Below are 12,707 nucleotides of genomic sequence, written 5' to 3'. Positions count from 1 at the left end.
ATACTGCTCACCTACCTTCTTATCCTTCTACCAAATACTTTAAAATCTCTACCTCTTGCCCAGCTTTTGCACCAGTATGTAACATTAAAGCACTGTTGGTCAGGGTTGACTCTGCAATTACGAATTATTTCAGATGAAGTAATAAGAAATTATTATTGATTCATTTGTTTCAGAGAAATGTAATAGTTTGATAACATTGTCAAGGATATTACAACTGGTCCTTGTCCAATGGCCATTAATTCATTGTGTGGTATGGATTAGGCCTGACCGCCCAAAACATTTTTAAGTCGGTAGCCCAGATCGTAACTTTGCTATTTGTTTTTGATAGATGTATAGTGGATATTCCCGGTGTGAATCAACTGGAAACCTGCCAAGTTTTAAACAAACAGAATTTATTTACAAAGTTACGGAATGAAACACAAAGAACAGAAAATGGAATACCAGATAACTTATTCTATCCAAACCCAACAGACTATCCTGAATTAATGATGCTGTTCCAAAGATACTTGCAACAATCTCCATAAACAGACCCCTTAACACAAAGATTAAAAAATGACACAAAAAAGTTTACAGGTTTCAAGTCAGAGGAGAGAATTCAGCAGCCTTTCACACATCCCCTGCTGCAACCGAACCAAAAAACTCTAAATGAAGACTAGCTACACAGTTAGCTGGCCACACCCCTTTGATTATACTGCGTTTTTTTCAAAGACATGAAAGGCTTAGGCCGGAGGCATTATCTGTTAGGGGTAACCAAAAGGCCCCAATGAACCATTCGAACTTCAGACATGATGGAACCTCCCTGATTAAAAACCAAGGACAATCTAGCATTTGACAATCTTGTCAAAGGAACAGGTTTGTCACAATGATTCTGGATGGGTTACCCTACCCAAAACATTGTGGTCCTAAGTGAGAAGGGATGAACTCACATTCCTCGTGCAACCTCTTCACTACTGGCCTATCTCGCCGGCTCTGCTGCCATTTCCCATGCTGGACCTACAGTTGCCCCTACTGGCTCTGCTGCAACTACCGCCTTGTCAAGAGTCTCACAGCGGCAAGAGTCCTGCTCTGGTTGCCCTCCTCCAAGATGTCATTTTGTTGGCACCACCATCGTTAAGAGTCTGTTGCTGCCACCATTGCCTCAGACAGCTGGAGGAGCTTTGCATCCGAGTGCAGGGAGGATGTCCTTGCTGCCGTTGCCACCGCCTCACTGGGAGGTGCCAAATCTTCTGCCACTGCTCTGTACACGACCCACTCCCAATGCCGTTGACTGATCCACCAAAGAGCCAAAGTTTAAAAAATGAAAGCAGATGGAAGCGGATGAGTCCCAGGCAAGAGCCCATATGCAGCCCTTCTACCCAGCTGCCATCTTGCACAGCTTATGCAAGTCAGGTGAATTGGCCATGGGAAATTGCCCATAATTGCCCATAGTATTAGGTGCATTAGTCAGAGGGAAATGGGACTGGGTGTGTTATTCTGCGGAGGGTCGGTGTGGACGGTGAGGGTCACTGTAGGGAATCTAATCTAAAATTGTGGGGTTTGTTATGTAGAGGGAGTGAGTTAAATAGAACAATTCTTTAGAAGAAAAACAGAATGACTTTTTGTCAATCTGTTCTAAAATATTAGGACAGACCTGTGGGACAGGTCTGACTGCTCATCTGGCACCTGATCCTTCTGTCCCAGAGGCTAGAGACAGTCTATGATGAGTGGGTTCTCAAAGTCTTAAGAGATTAATCTCAATAATAGTATTCTTAAATTCCCAACCAACCATTATCAGGTATATTAAGTAAAATTGCATGTATTCTGTGTGCAATAAGTCAATTACACCTGACATCAGTGTTTATTGATTTACAAACCACATTACAAATAAGATATATCCCTGTAATAGCTAATGTCGCATGTCACCTCTATGATGTGTAGAGGTGTGGCCTGATGCAGATTCCATGGTTATGCTAGTACAAATACGCCAAACTGTTGAGCAGGCCCATGTTGGAAGGAATGAATCCAAAATCACAATGAGTACTGAAATAGAGATGTCTGTGGGCTTTAGAAGTTTATTTTCGCCTGTGTTCTAGTAGGCTCTTCAGTTAGTATGAATAAGAATGGTGAGTGGATAAAATGTGGAAAAGGAGCTGAAGAAGACGTGCCCCATACATGGAGTCCTAGACACCCAGTGTCCTACCATAATAGCTCCAAGGACCATGCAACTTCCTTCATTGCTACAACATATGCAACGGTTGAGGAGAAAGCTTAACTTGTTTTCCAGGGTGACCAGAAATGGACAATAAATCCCACCTTTACCAGTGATTCCTGCAGTCCTGGAGCAAAATAATAGCAAAATGGCTGACTTCTTCCAAAGGAGGTGTGACAAATAGTCAAAGCCTTAGGTTTTCACAACCTTTCTTAGCTGAATCCCAGCCATGGTGGAGAGTGCTATTTGCAAAGGATAAAGCTTGCGCCACTTGCCTTTTTTCTGAAGAATGACATTTTAAGTTCGACTGGAATGAAAAGTGTGGCTTTACTGGCTTTATGTTTACTTGAGTAAATGCACTGATTTATATGTTGCTGGGCAATGCAGTGTAGGTTTGTCCAGTGTCTGATGTCAAAGAGTTGGTTGATAGTGTACCTGAGCTAGGAGGTGGAGCAACCAAAACTGAGTTTCTCTTGGTGATCACTAGCCCATTAGGGCTGATAGGTTTAATATAGCAGTCCTTCTTGCTGTGTATGATCTTCCAGTGCTATCACATGTTTAATAAGAAAAGATACAGAAGACTTTCAGATGATGAATTGATGTCTTGCAGGATTGTTGCTGAAATTGCAAGAAGCAAATGAATGTGTGACTTTCTAGTGTTACTTGGTACTGTATAAATGAGTTGACTTTATCTGTTCATGGATGTCCATGCTATGTTTGTATCAACAGTGGACGAAAAGGTGAAGGATCAACTTGAAGCAGGGAAGCCTGAGCCAATCATTGAAGAAGTGGTATGTGATGTCCTTTGTTCTCTGGTGCTTTTTTTTCCCCCACTGTCATGACAAAGTGAAACTGAACAGTCCAGCTTAGAAATGTTTATGACAGAAGACAATACTTGATTTGTTGATAGTTGCGTGGTAAATAAACCATTTGTAAAAGGAAGGCCCCAGATGCAGGTCTAATTCTTTGCTGGTCTCAGTTGGGAAAGTAGTCAGAATATTCAAATTATTCTCAGAGCTTGTTATCAGCATTTATTGTAGCACTGATGAGAATGCATTTATTTTTACAATGTGTTTCTTTGGCCAGTAGGCGAGAATAGAATTATGCTTCTGTGATGCTGTGTGTGGCTTAATTACGTATAAGCACACACACTATAATCTTACATTGAAGAAAACTTGACTTAGTAAAGAAGAGCTAATGTTAGAACTACATTGGTTCATGAGTGAATGATTTCAGTTTGGACCATGAAAGCTTTCGCAGCATTGTCCAAACATGCAACCCCTTCAAGGCCAACAATTGCATGAATCAACAGCAACTTCAAATTTCCTTTCACATTTCACACTTGCACATTTATCATAATTCTGTTATTATTGCTTGGACATAATTCTGGAAAGACGTGAATTTGTGGGAGCACCTTCCCAAAACGGATTACAGCAGTTCAAATAGAAGTTCTCTCCACATCTTCACAGGTGAAACTAGAGATGGAAAATAAGTGGTCTTGTCAGAAATGACCTTTGCCCAGAATAATTTTTAAAAAGTCTTTTCAAAAACTATTTAATAAAGATAATCTCTTTCAATTTTCCTCATCTTAATCTTTGTAACCTCTTCCAGCCGAAATATCCCTGCCCCAAAGCCACTGGTCTTTTATGTATTTTCCCTATTTTGCGAGAATGAATCCTCTGCCCCAGTGGCCCCAGGTACTGAGGCTGACTCTTAACATGATTAATTCTTCATTTTTCTTTCTTACGCGAACATTTATAATAATCAATTTACCATGACTTATATACCTTTTTGATGCCCCAGATCTCCCTTTCTGTGATCTTTCCCCATGTTTTATTTCCATTTATATCACACCTTGGTCTAGCTAGTAATTTGTTACAAGTTGTTGAGTCCAATGGACAGAAAGGTATGCGATAGGTTAGATCAGTGTAGAAGTTAAGGAATCAAAAGGGTTGGAAGATAGCTGAGTATAGACATTGGAAACAAATACCCAACAGCCTTCTCCAGAAACAATTGAAGGAGAAATTTAGGATTAAAACAAAAAAGGAAAAATAAAATTGGTGCCAACAAATGAATACGCCTTCGTATGCTAAACTGTTTGACATTTCTCTCATTCTTTCGTTACACTTGTACTATCAAGGACGTTACAAAATAAAGGTATGGTACTATGCATTAGTTGTACAGAACCTTAATCAGACTCCATCTGGAGTACCTCTTTGTTTGTTCATTCCTCTTTCCTGTTAAGTATCTAGTCGATGGTAACCCTAGGAGTTTTCAGCAAAAGTAATGCCATTCAACCTCAAGAGGAGATGGTTAAATTCTCTTCTGTTGGAGATTAGAGATCACAATTGCTTTGCACTTATGGAGTGAGCATCTTAGTAACCATTTTCCAGTCCAAACCTAAAATTTACCAAGATCTTAAAGCACATGAACAAGAACTCTTCAGTGTGAGGCGTTGTCTTGTACTGAATACTGTCATCATCAGCAAACATCTCTACTTTGGGATTTATGTTGGAGGATGGATATTGATGAAGTAGTGGAGGCATTTGAGCCTAGGATATTACCCCAAGCAACTTATACAGAGTTGTTCAGCTGAGATGCTTGATCTTCAACAATCACAACAATCATCTTCCTTTGTGCTAGGTATGACTCAAACCAGTGGAAGCTGTACCCTTGATTCCCATTTACTTGAATTTTGCTTTGGATTCTTGGTGTCACATTTGATCACGTGTCAAGGGAAGTGACCCTCACTTCACCTCTTGAATTCAGCACTTTTATCCATGTTCAGAACAAGACTGTAATGAGGTCAGGAATCAAATGACCCTGACAGAACCCAGGGAGTAGGTTAAAAGCAAAATACTGCAGATATTAGCGAACTGAAATTAAAAAAGAGTGCTGGTGAAACTCGGCAGATCTGTCCGCATTTGTGGAGAAAGAAGATCAAATAAGGTTTCCAATTCAATATGACTGTTCTCCGGACCTCAGTTTAGTTGAGTAAAGACAAGCTAAGGTAGATTTTCCCTTGTGGTTGGCTCTTCCACTAAAGACCCAGTCACCTCTTCTCGATTTGTCAGACTTCATTTTCCACTTAAAATCTTGACTCTACTAACAGTGATGTTTTTAAAAATGCCCTGTTGTCACAACAACAGTAATAGATTCCATTATTTTTCATTTTACTAATGTCAGACTAAGTAGTAAATAGTTCCCTAGTTTCCCTTTGCTGCCTCCTTTGAACAATGGGGTTACACTGGTTATTTTCAATCCATAAATCTGTTATCAAATTAACAAAATTTTTGAACATCAAAACTGATAAATTGATCATATGTGCAGCCATGTTCTTTACAATTCTATGATGTAGGCCACAAGATCTAGAGGATTTGTCAGTTTTTCATCCTGGTAATTTCTCCAGTACTTCTAATTTACTAATATTAATTAATTAATTTCCTTAAACATAAGGTTTCCTATAATTTAAAGTTTGTTCTTTACATCTTCTGCTGTGAAGATTGACAAGACTTTTTGCCATTTCCTTATTCGCTAGTGTAATTTTTCCTGCCTGATTTACTTTCATTTTCTTTTGTATACCCCAGTCCAACACCAGCACCTCCAAATCATCTTTTTCCAAATTTGTAAAATTTGTTTCCTGTATTTCTTGTTAATTTACTCATGTTCTAGTTTATCTCTCCAAAGTCAACGAACAATCATGAAGAAATTAATAAAGACCTCTCAATCTTCAAAGTAACTACTCTTTATGGCAACATTGCAGGCCTCTTCTTTTCAACAGATCTTCGGCTTGTCTAGCTACAGTTGTACCATTTTATTGGTAGAGGTTTTATTCCTCAAGGTATCAGGAGAATTATGAGTGATTTCTATTGCTTATCAAATTAATCTCATTTCCTAATCCAGCTCAGTTGATACCTCCATAACTGGCTTTTCTTAAAGTTAAGAACTGAGTTACAGACTCTTAACACATCATTTAAAATTCAAAATGAGATGTTCCACCATATTATGATTGCTATTCCCAGGATGAAAATTGTACCTCCTTACTCATGTCTACATCGAAGTAACCTGGTACCTAGTTGATTCCTCATCACATTGTTGGTACTTGAGAATATTATGGAATTGCCTGTTGCAAAATACCTGCTCAAGGAGAGTGACCTAGAAATGATGTTAATCTATTTGTTGTTTCCTCTGGCAGTTAGCATCCTTTCTGAACTTTAGGTAGAGAGCAAGGTTCCTGTAATGTGTCCTAATTTAAAGTTAAAAATCACACGACACCAGGTTATAGTCCAACAGGTTTAATTGGAAGCACTAGCTTTCGAAGCACTGCTCCTTTATCAGGCACCTGGTGATGTGTGATTTTTAACTTTGTCCACCCCAGTCCAACACTGGCTCCTCCACATCCTAATTTAAAGTCACTTAAATCCATTTCCATCTAACTCTTCTGCCACTAGTTTCCAAGGAATAAACCCACCAGGTGATCCTAGGATTGTCTTTGAATGCGGCAAGGTGGATAGTTTGATTAAGGTGTCAGGTATCCAGGCCCACACCGCTATTGAATGTGGATTTCAAAATTTTGTCAAAAATGTTTGCGTTGAGGTAGGACAAGGTCTTGCCCTCCACTGGTGGACCAGACAGGTTTTATTAAGGGTTGCAAGTCATCTAACAACATTATAAGAGTACAGAATATGGTCCAGGTATGTCAGCAAGGGTTGTTTCTGGACTTGGTAGTCTCCCTGGATGCAGAGAAAGCGTTTGACCGTGTGGAGTAGCCATACCTCTTTTATGTCCTGGAATAGTTTGGTCTTGGAGGGCTCTTCGCCAAGTGGGTGCCATTATTATACAGTCACCCTAAGGCAGCAGTTCTCACTAATGGCATACGGTCTGAGGAAATGAGATTAATTTGATAAGCAATAGAAATCACTCATAATTCTCCTGATACCTTGAGGAATAAAACCTCTACCAATAAAGTGGTACAACTGTAGCTAGACAAGTCGAAGATCTGATGATATTTTAATATTAGTAGAGGCAGCCGACAAGAGTGCCCCCTTTCACTTGCTGTTTACATTAGTGATTGAGCCGTAGACAGAGGCTTATCCGGAGGAACCCGAACATAATTGCTCTGGAAGTGGGATCAGGGGGGCATAAGGTCACCCTTTACGCAGATGACATTCTTCTTTTTCTAACTAATCTGACAATATCTGTGTCCCATTTAATACAAGTGATTATTTGGTTCTTTCTCGGGGTATAAAATCGATTTTATGAAGACTGAGGCTATGCCTGTGGGGGTTCTCGTCGGAGTACTCTCACTTGGGGATGGAATCTGCCTTTTAGGTGGTCACAGGGAGGTTTCCTGTATTTTGGCATTTTTATTACTCTGGCCTTTGATCAATTATACAAAGCTAATCTTGTGCAGTTGCTAGAGAAGATAAAACAGGACCTTCAGTGCTGGGAGGCTTTTCCGATATCTTGGTTGGGTAGAATAGCTCTGGTTAAAATGAACGTTCTTCCTCATTTATTATATCCCATGCGAATGCTCCCTTTGACGATACCTTGGCAAGTGCTATGGAGGCTTAACAGTTGGCTCGGTTCTTTCATCAGGCATCACAGGTGGTCTCTTATTAAGCTTGCTAAATTGCAGCTCCCGCAGGGGATGTGGAGGTGTGGACTTTCCAAATTTTAAGAAATATCCTCTGTGGCTGATTGGACTTGCCAGGACCTGAGGTCAGTTTGGCTGGACATCGAGGCCTCCCAGGCAAAATGCCCCCTCATTAGTTTGTTGTTTATGGACAAGATGAAGATTGTCATGGAGCATTGCAGAAATCCGATTGTCCTTAACATGGTTAAGCATGGAGAATGATGCGACAAAGTGAGAGCAATTTACATAAAACTTCCCTTTTTACTCCCATAGTAGGAATGCCAGGATTTCAGCTGGGATCAATGGATTCTGGCTTTAGGTTCTGGGAGTCTAGATGAGTTTCCTGTTTGGGAGATGTATTTGAAAGGGAGGTCATGATGTCTTTCAAACAGCTGAGCCAGAAATATGAACTATCCAGGAGGGACCTCTTTCGTTATTTTCAGATTAGGGACTTTATACAGAAAAATACTACATTATTGGTTCGTCCCTGCAAGTCTGATGTGGAAAGAATTTTGATCCACAGGTACACTCTCAATCAATACCCTTTTCTGTTTACTAGGAGGTAGTGTTTCGAAGGACAATCAGCGGCTGTGCAGCATCTGGACTCATGAATTGGGGGTAGAGATCTTGTCAGAGGCAGGGGTGGATATTTGGAAGAATGTAAGGAGGATTTGATTTGTAATAGGATGCAGGCAGTGCCACTGAAGGTACTTTACAGGGCTTATTTGGCACCGGAGTGGCTTGCGAAATTTAAGACCGGAGTCTCTCCAAAGTGCCCCAAATGTAAAACAGATATTAGTACTTTTACTCACTGCTTGTGGTCATGCCACAAACTTCGTAGGTATTGGGGCACTCTAGCGAGTGTTCTGGAAGAGATCTTGGGAACCAAGGTCCAGTGTCCTGAATTTTCATCTGGTTTTGGTAAAACTGCAATAATTGAATTTCTATTCTCAAACTGTTGCTAAAATGTTGTCAATTTTTTAAACTTTATTTTGTAGGACTTGGTGAACCTTGCTCCCAGGAAGCCTGACTGGTAGGTGTCTGATTTTTGAATCTCTCAAGATGCTGTTTATGAAGCAAATGTGCCTAATTTGTATACAAATTTCTGTTCTACTTGGTGATACGTTGTTCAATTTGATGGACTTTCTTTTGCAGGGATCTGAAGAGGGATGTAGCTAAGAAACTGGAAAAGCTGGAGAAGAGGACACAGAGAGCAATAGCAGAACTGATCCGTGAGTAATTAATTAATTATCAGGTTCCAGTGCCTTCACTGGAAGCAATGGTGGTCACCAAAGAGTTTCCAAAATTGTTGAGGCAATTTATTCAGTGTGGTTAAGGTCAAGTGGAAGGAATGCTGCTAATTGAAAAGTAATTCCTTAACTTGATTGTTCTTACTGTCTTGAATGCTTTATCAAAAATGGTTACCCAGGCAGAGTTGATGGTTAATTTGCAAGTTAATTAAAAATGTATTTGAAAGGAAGAATGTATTGGCATGCAGATTTTGAAAAAAAGACTGTGGCTGTCCCCAGCATTGCTGTGACCAGCTAAATAGCATCTTTTTCTGTTGTTATTTCCACCATTTTATGTTGTGCCTACTTGCATACGTTGGTGTATGTAAGGTTTAGATACAGACATGTATTGGGAACAGGAATGGGCCATCCAGCCCCTTGAATCTGCTCTGCCATTTGATAACATTGTTGCTGATCACTGAGATCAGGAGCAGTCTCTGCTGTGGCCATAAAGCTAGTCGATTGATTAACCTGCAGGCCAACATCCTACAGTGCTCAACAGGCATCATTGTCAGAAGAGGAAGAAGAAGATCAGAAAATAAACAGATATAGACAAAGCCACAGTTAAGCAGTACAGTGCATTATTCAACAAATAGTGGTGCTGTCCTATTGTTGGTTAGGAGCCAACACAACCACACAAGATCCTGTTAACACCTAACACACTATCACAAAATTCATTTCTTTCACACCCAATCGCTCTCGTACTCTTTACGTCTGTCTTTTACTTCTCTCTTTCTCTCAATGTCTGACTCTCCTTTGCATGTCTTTTTAGGTCCTGTACTCTCACACTTTTGCTGTCTTCTCCATCATACTGTTACTTACATATACTCAATTGGTCATGCATGCATAGGCTTTTATTTATATTACATGATTTTGTTCAAGTGTGATTATAGAATCAGTGAGCATGAAGTCCTGAGCACAACTGCCAACTAGCAGATGGTAGTTTCGGGGCAAAGGAAGAAAGCCTATTTGAAAATTTGGAAATAACAATATTGGAAATAATGTTAATTTTTTTGTTCCATCCCTCAGGCGAGAAACTAAAAGGTAATGAAGATGATCTGGCATCTGCAGTTGGAGCTGTGAAGCAGGAGGATTATGATTCAGAGTGATTCAGAATTTCACATGACAATGGAGGTGTGGGGGAGACCAAACACACAACAGCTGTCTTCTTGGAATAAGAACACTATTGCTGTACTCACTGAGTGATCACAGTGAAGAGGAAAGAGAATCTTCAGCATTTTTTTCCCCCAAGATGATTCTGCAGTCCTCTCTACAGTGATTGTCCAGCCATCTCCAGCTTTCCTGAAACTCAATTCAACTTGTTGCTGAGTAAAGAACTTACTGAAATCCATTCTAAATTTGCATCTCCCATTGTTACAGTTCATCTTGATATGGCTCAGTATTTACTTTTTCTGTGCCATTTACTATTATCAGTACTTGCCTGGATCACTCTTGGTTTCTTACTTTCTAGGTCAAAATGTCAGTTGTTTTTCTTGCTGCTCAGTCCACCTAACATGAGAGATCACCTTTTAGCCTATTCTCTACTCTGATTTCAGAGTTTGGATGATTCTTTGTGTTATGCTGATCAGAGCTGGACATAGTAATCAGTGCAATCTGTCTCAAGCACTGTGCAGTTATTCACCAGTAACTGGTCACTTTGGAGTCCTGAGTCGTGCTGCTATGTTTTCTCCAGTTTTTCATGTGGTGAATTGTTAATTGGTTTAAGGGGAAAAGCTACCTACACCTGCAATATAATTAACATGTCCCTGAGAGACCATAAGTATCTCCTTATGATCATGGACACTCATCAGCTCACTTGATCCTGCAGGAAATCAAATCAAATTAATGTGAATTGGAGGGATTAGAAGAATGGGGAGCTGTGAGGCTTTACAAAAACCTTCAGTATCTGAGAGTTGAAGCCAGTAACATTAAAATGCACTGAAATTATAGAGTGAAATTTACATCAATGGCGATAGAGACACAACCTGAACTCAGGAATAAGTTTTTGTAGTGTTAAACAATTCTCAATCTGCAAAAACAATCAAAAGTATACATAATTTGCTGGTTATTATGGAGATGCTGTGTAGTATCTGAAAGAGGAAAGGAAAGTGAATATTTTAGTTAATGACCTTTGGTGGGAAATCCTGAAGAGTCCATACCTGCAGCTTTTCTTTTAAAAAGAATTTATTATTGAGTTTCAGTTCATCTTATTCCTTTCTGGGTATCATTGAAGATTGTAGATCTTTCTCATGTTGGGTGTCTGTCTTCCTCTGTGTAGGGTTGTAAATGTGTATCTCCTTATCTCTGTATGAGGGATGCATCCACACCGCTGTCTGTTTGAGTAAAGTGTGTCCATCTCTGTCAATGACTAATGTCAGCACTTAGAGATGGGATTTCACAAAACAGATTTTTACCCTTTTGTTAACTGATTATGCTTTCTGCTCTGCAATATTTTAGACAGCTTTTTCTGTACTTTTTTTTAATGAACTGATGCACCAATTTATAATAAAACAAATTACAAAACAATCCTACTGGTTTACAGTGAAATAAATTATGTTGTCATTTGGACTGACTGGTCAGATAATCTCAGCCAGTACTATTCAGACTGCTCTGTCTGATTCAAACCTGGTTTGCCAGACTCAGATTAACAGCTCTGACCACCTGACGACTCAGACTGGTCACATGAAATTGACCCAAACAACCTGATCGGCAGAGGCCTTGGGTAGTACAGTAGTACTGATATTGACCTCTAAACCTGGGGTCAGTCAGATTCTATTGGAATGATGTGCTAGTGCTCTTTAAAGATAAAAGTTTAAACATAATGGAAGATCAAGGACTGACAAATATACTAACGGAGTAGGAAAAAATTACTGCAGAAGCTGAAATCTGCACTGAGAACAAAAATTGCTGGAAATCGTAGTGGGTTAGGCAGCATCTGTGGAGAGAGAGAGCAAGTTAATGTTTCAAGTCGAGATGACTTCAACAGAGCTGACGTTAATTGTGGAGGGGTTAGCATTTATGCAATAGTTGGAGTAGGGGAGAAAGAGTGCTGATAGTGCTGAACAATGGGTCACTAGCACTGTGAGGCAGCAGTGCTAACCTATGAGCTGTGCCACTCATTCCTGTGGTTGATTTTCATATTCAAACCACACCAAGAAATATCTTAATTAATTGTTGGATTTATTCATTAAACTAACTTGCATTTATGGCCCCTAGTTTTTTTAAAGAATGTTCCAACTTGTTTTAAGTGAGTTGGTAGCAAAAGGTGGACCCAATGGCTGTTAGGCTGACTATCAATAGGGAAGCGGTTAAAAAAAAGCCTATGATGTTCTGGGCTTCATTTAAAAATAGGTGCTTAGAGTGCAAAAGCAAGGAAGTTAAACCTGAATAAAATGCTGGTTTGGCCTCAACCAGCATAGTGTGTCCATTCCTAAGAATCACACTTCAGGAGGAGTGTGAAAGTATTTGAGAAAGTGCAGAAAAGGTTCATAAGCTGATTTTTCAATAATGAAAACTGAAAGAACTGCAGATGCTGTAAATCAGAAACAGTAGTTCTGAGGAAGAGTCACTCAACCCGAAACGTTAATTCTCATTT

General features: G+C 39.7%; 1 protein-coding gene across 1 annotated transcript in view; it reads left to right on the top strand.

Moving 5' to 3' along the window:
• ccdc12 (coiled-coil domain containing 12) overlaps window positions 1–11,638 on the top strand; it is an 82,198-nt gene extending 70,560 nt beyond the window's left edge. The window contains exons 4-7 of the mRNA XM_072570078.1: window positions 2,918–2,979; window positions 8,822–8,856; window positions 8,979–9,055; window positions 10,142–11,638. Of these exons, the coding sequence (XP_072426179.1) occupies window positions 2,918–2,979; window positions 8,822–8,856; window positions 8,979–9,055; window positions 10,142–10,221 (254 nt within the window). The 3' untranslated portion in view covers window positions 10,222–11,638. The remainder of the gene's footprint in view (window positions 1–2,917; window positions 2,980–8,821; window positions 8,857–8,978; window positions 9,056–10,141) is intronic.
• The last annotated feature ends 1,069 nt before the right edge of the window (window positions 11,639–12,707 follow it).

The sequence above is a fragment of the Chiloscyllium punctatum genome, chromosome 5 (assembly GCF_047496795.1).
Source record: "Chiloscyllium punctatum isolate Juve2018m chromosome 5, sChiPun1.3, whole genome shotgun sequence".
NCBI classification, from domain to species: domain Eukaryota; kingdom Metazoa; phylum Chordata; class Chondrichthyes; order Orectolobiformes; family Hemiscylliidae; genus Chiloscyllium; species Chiloscyllium punctatum.
This window is presented reverse-complemented; position numbering and strand designations above follow the sequence as displayed.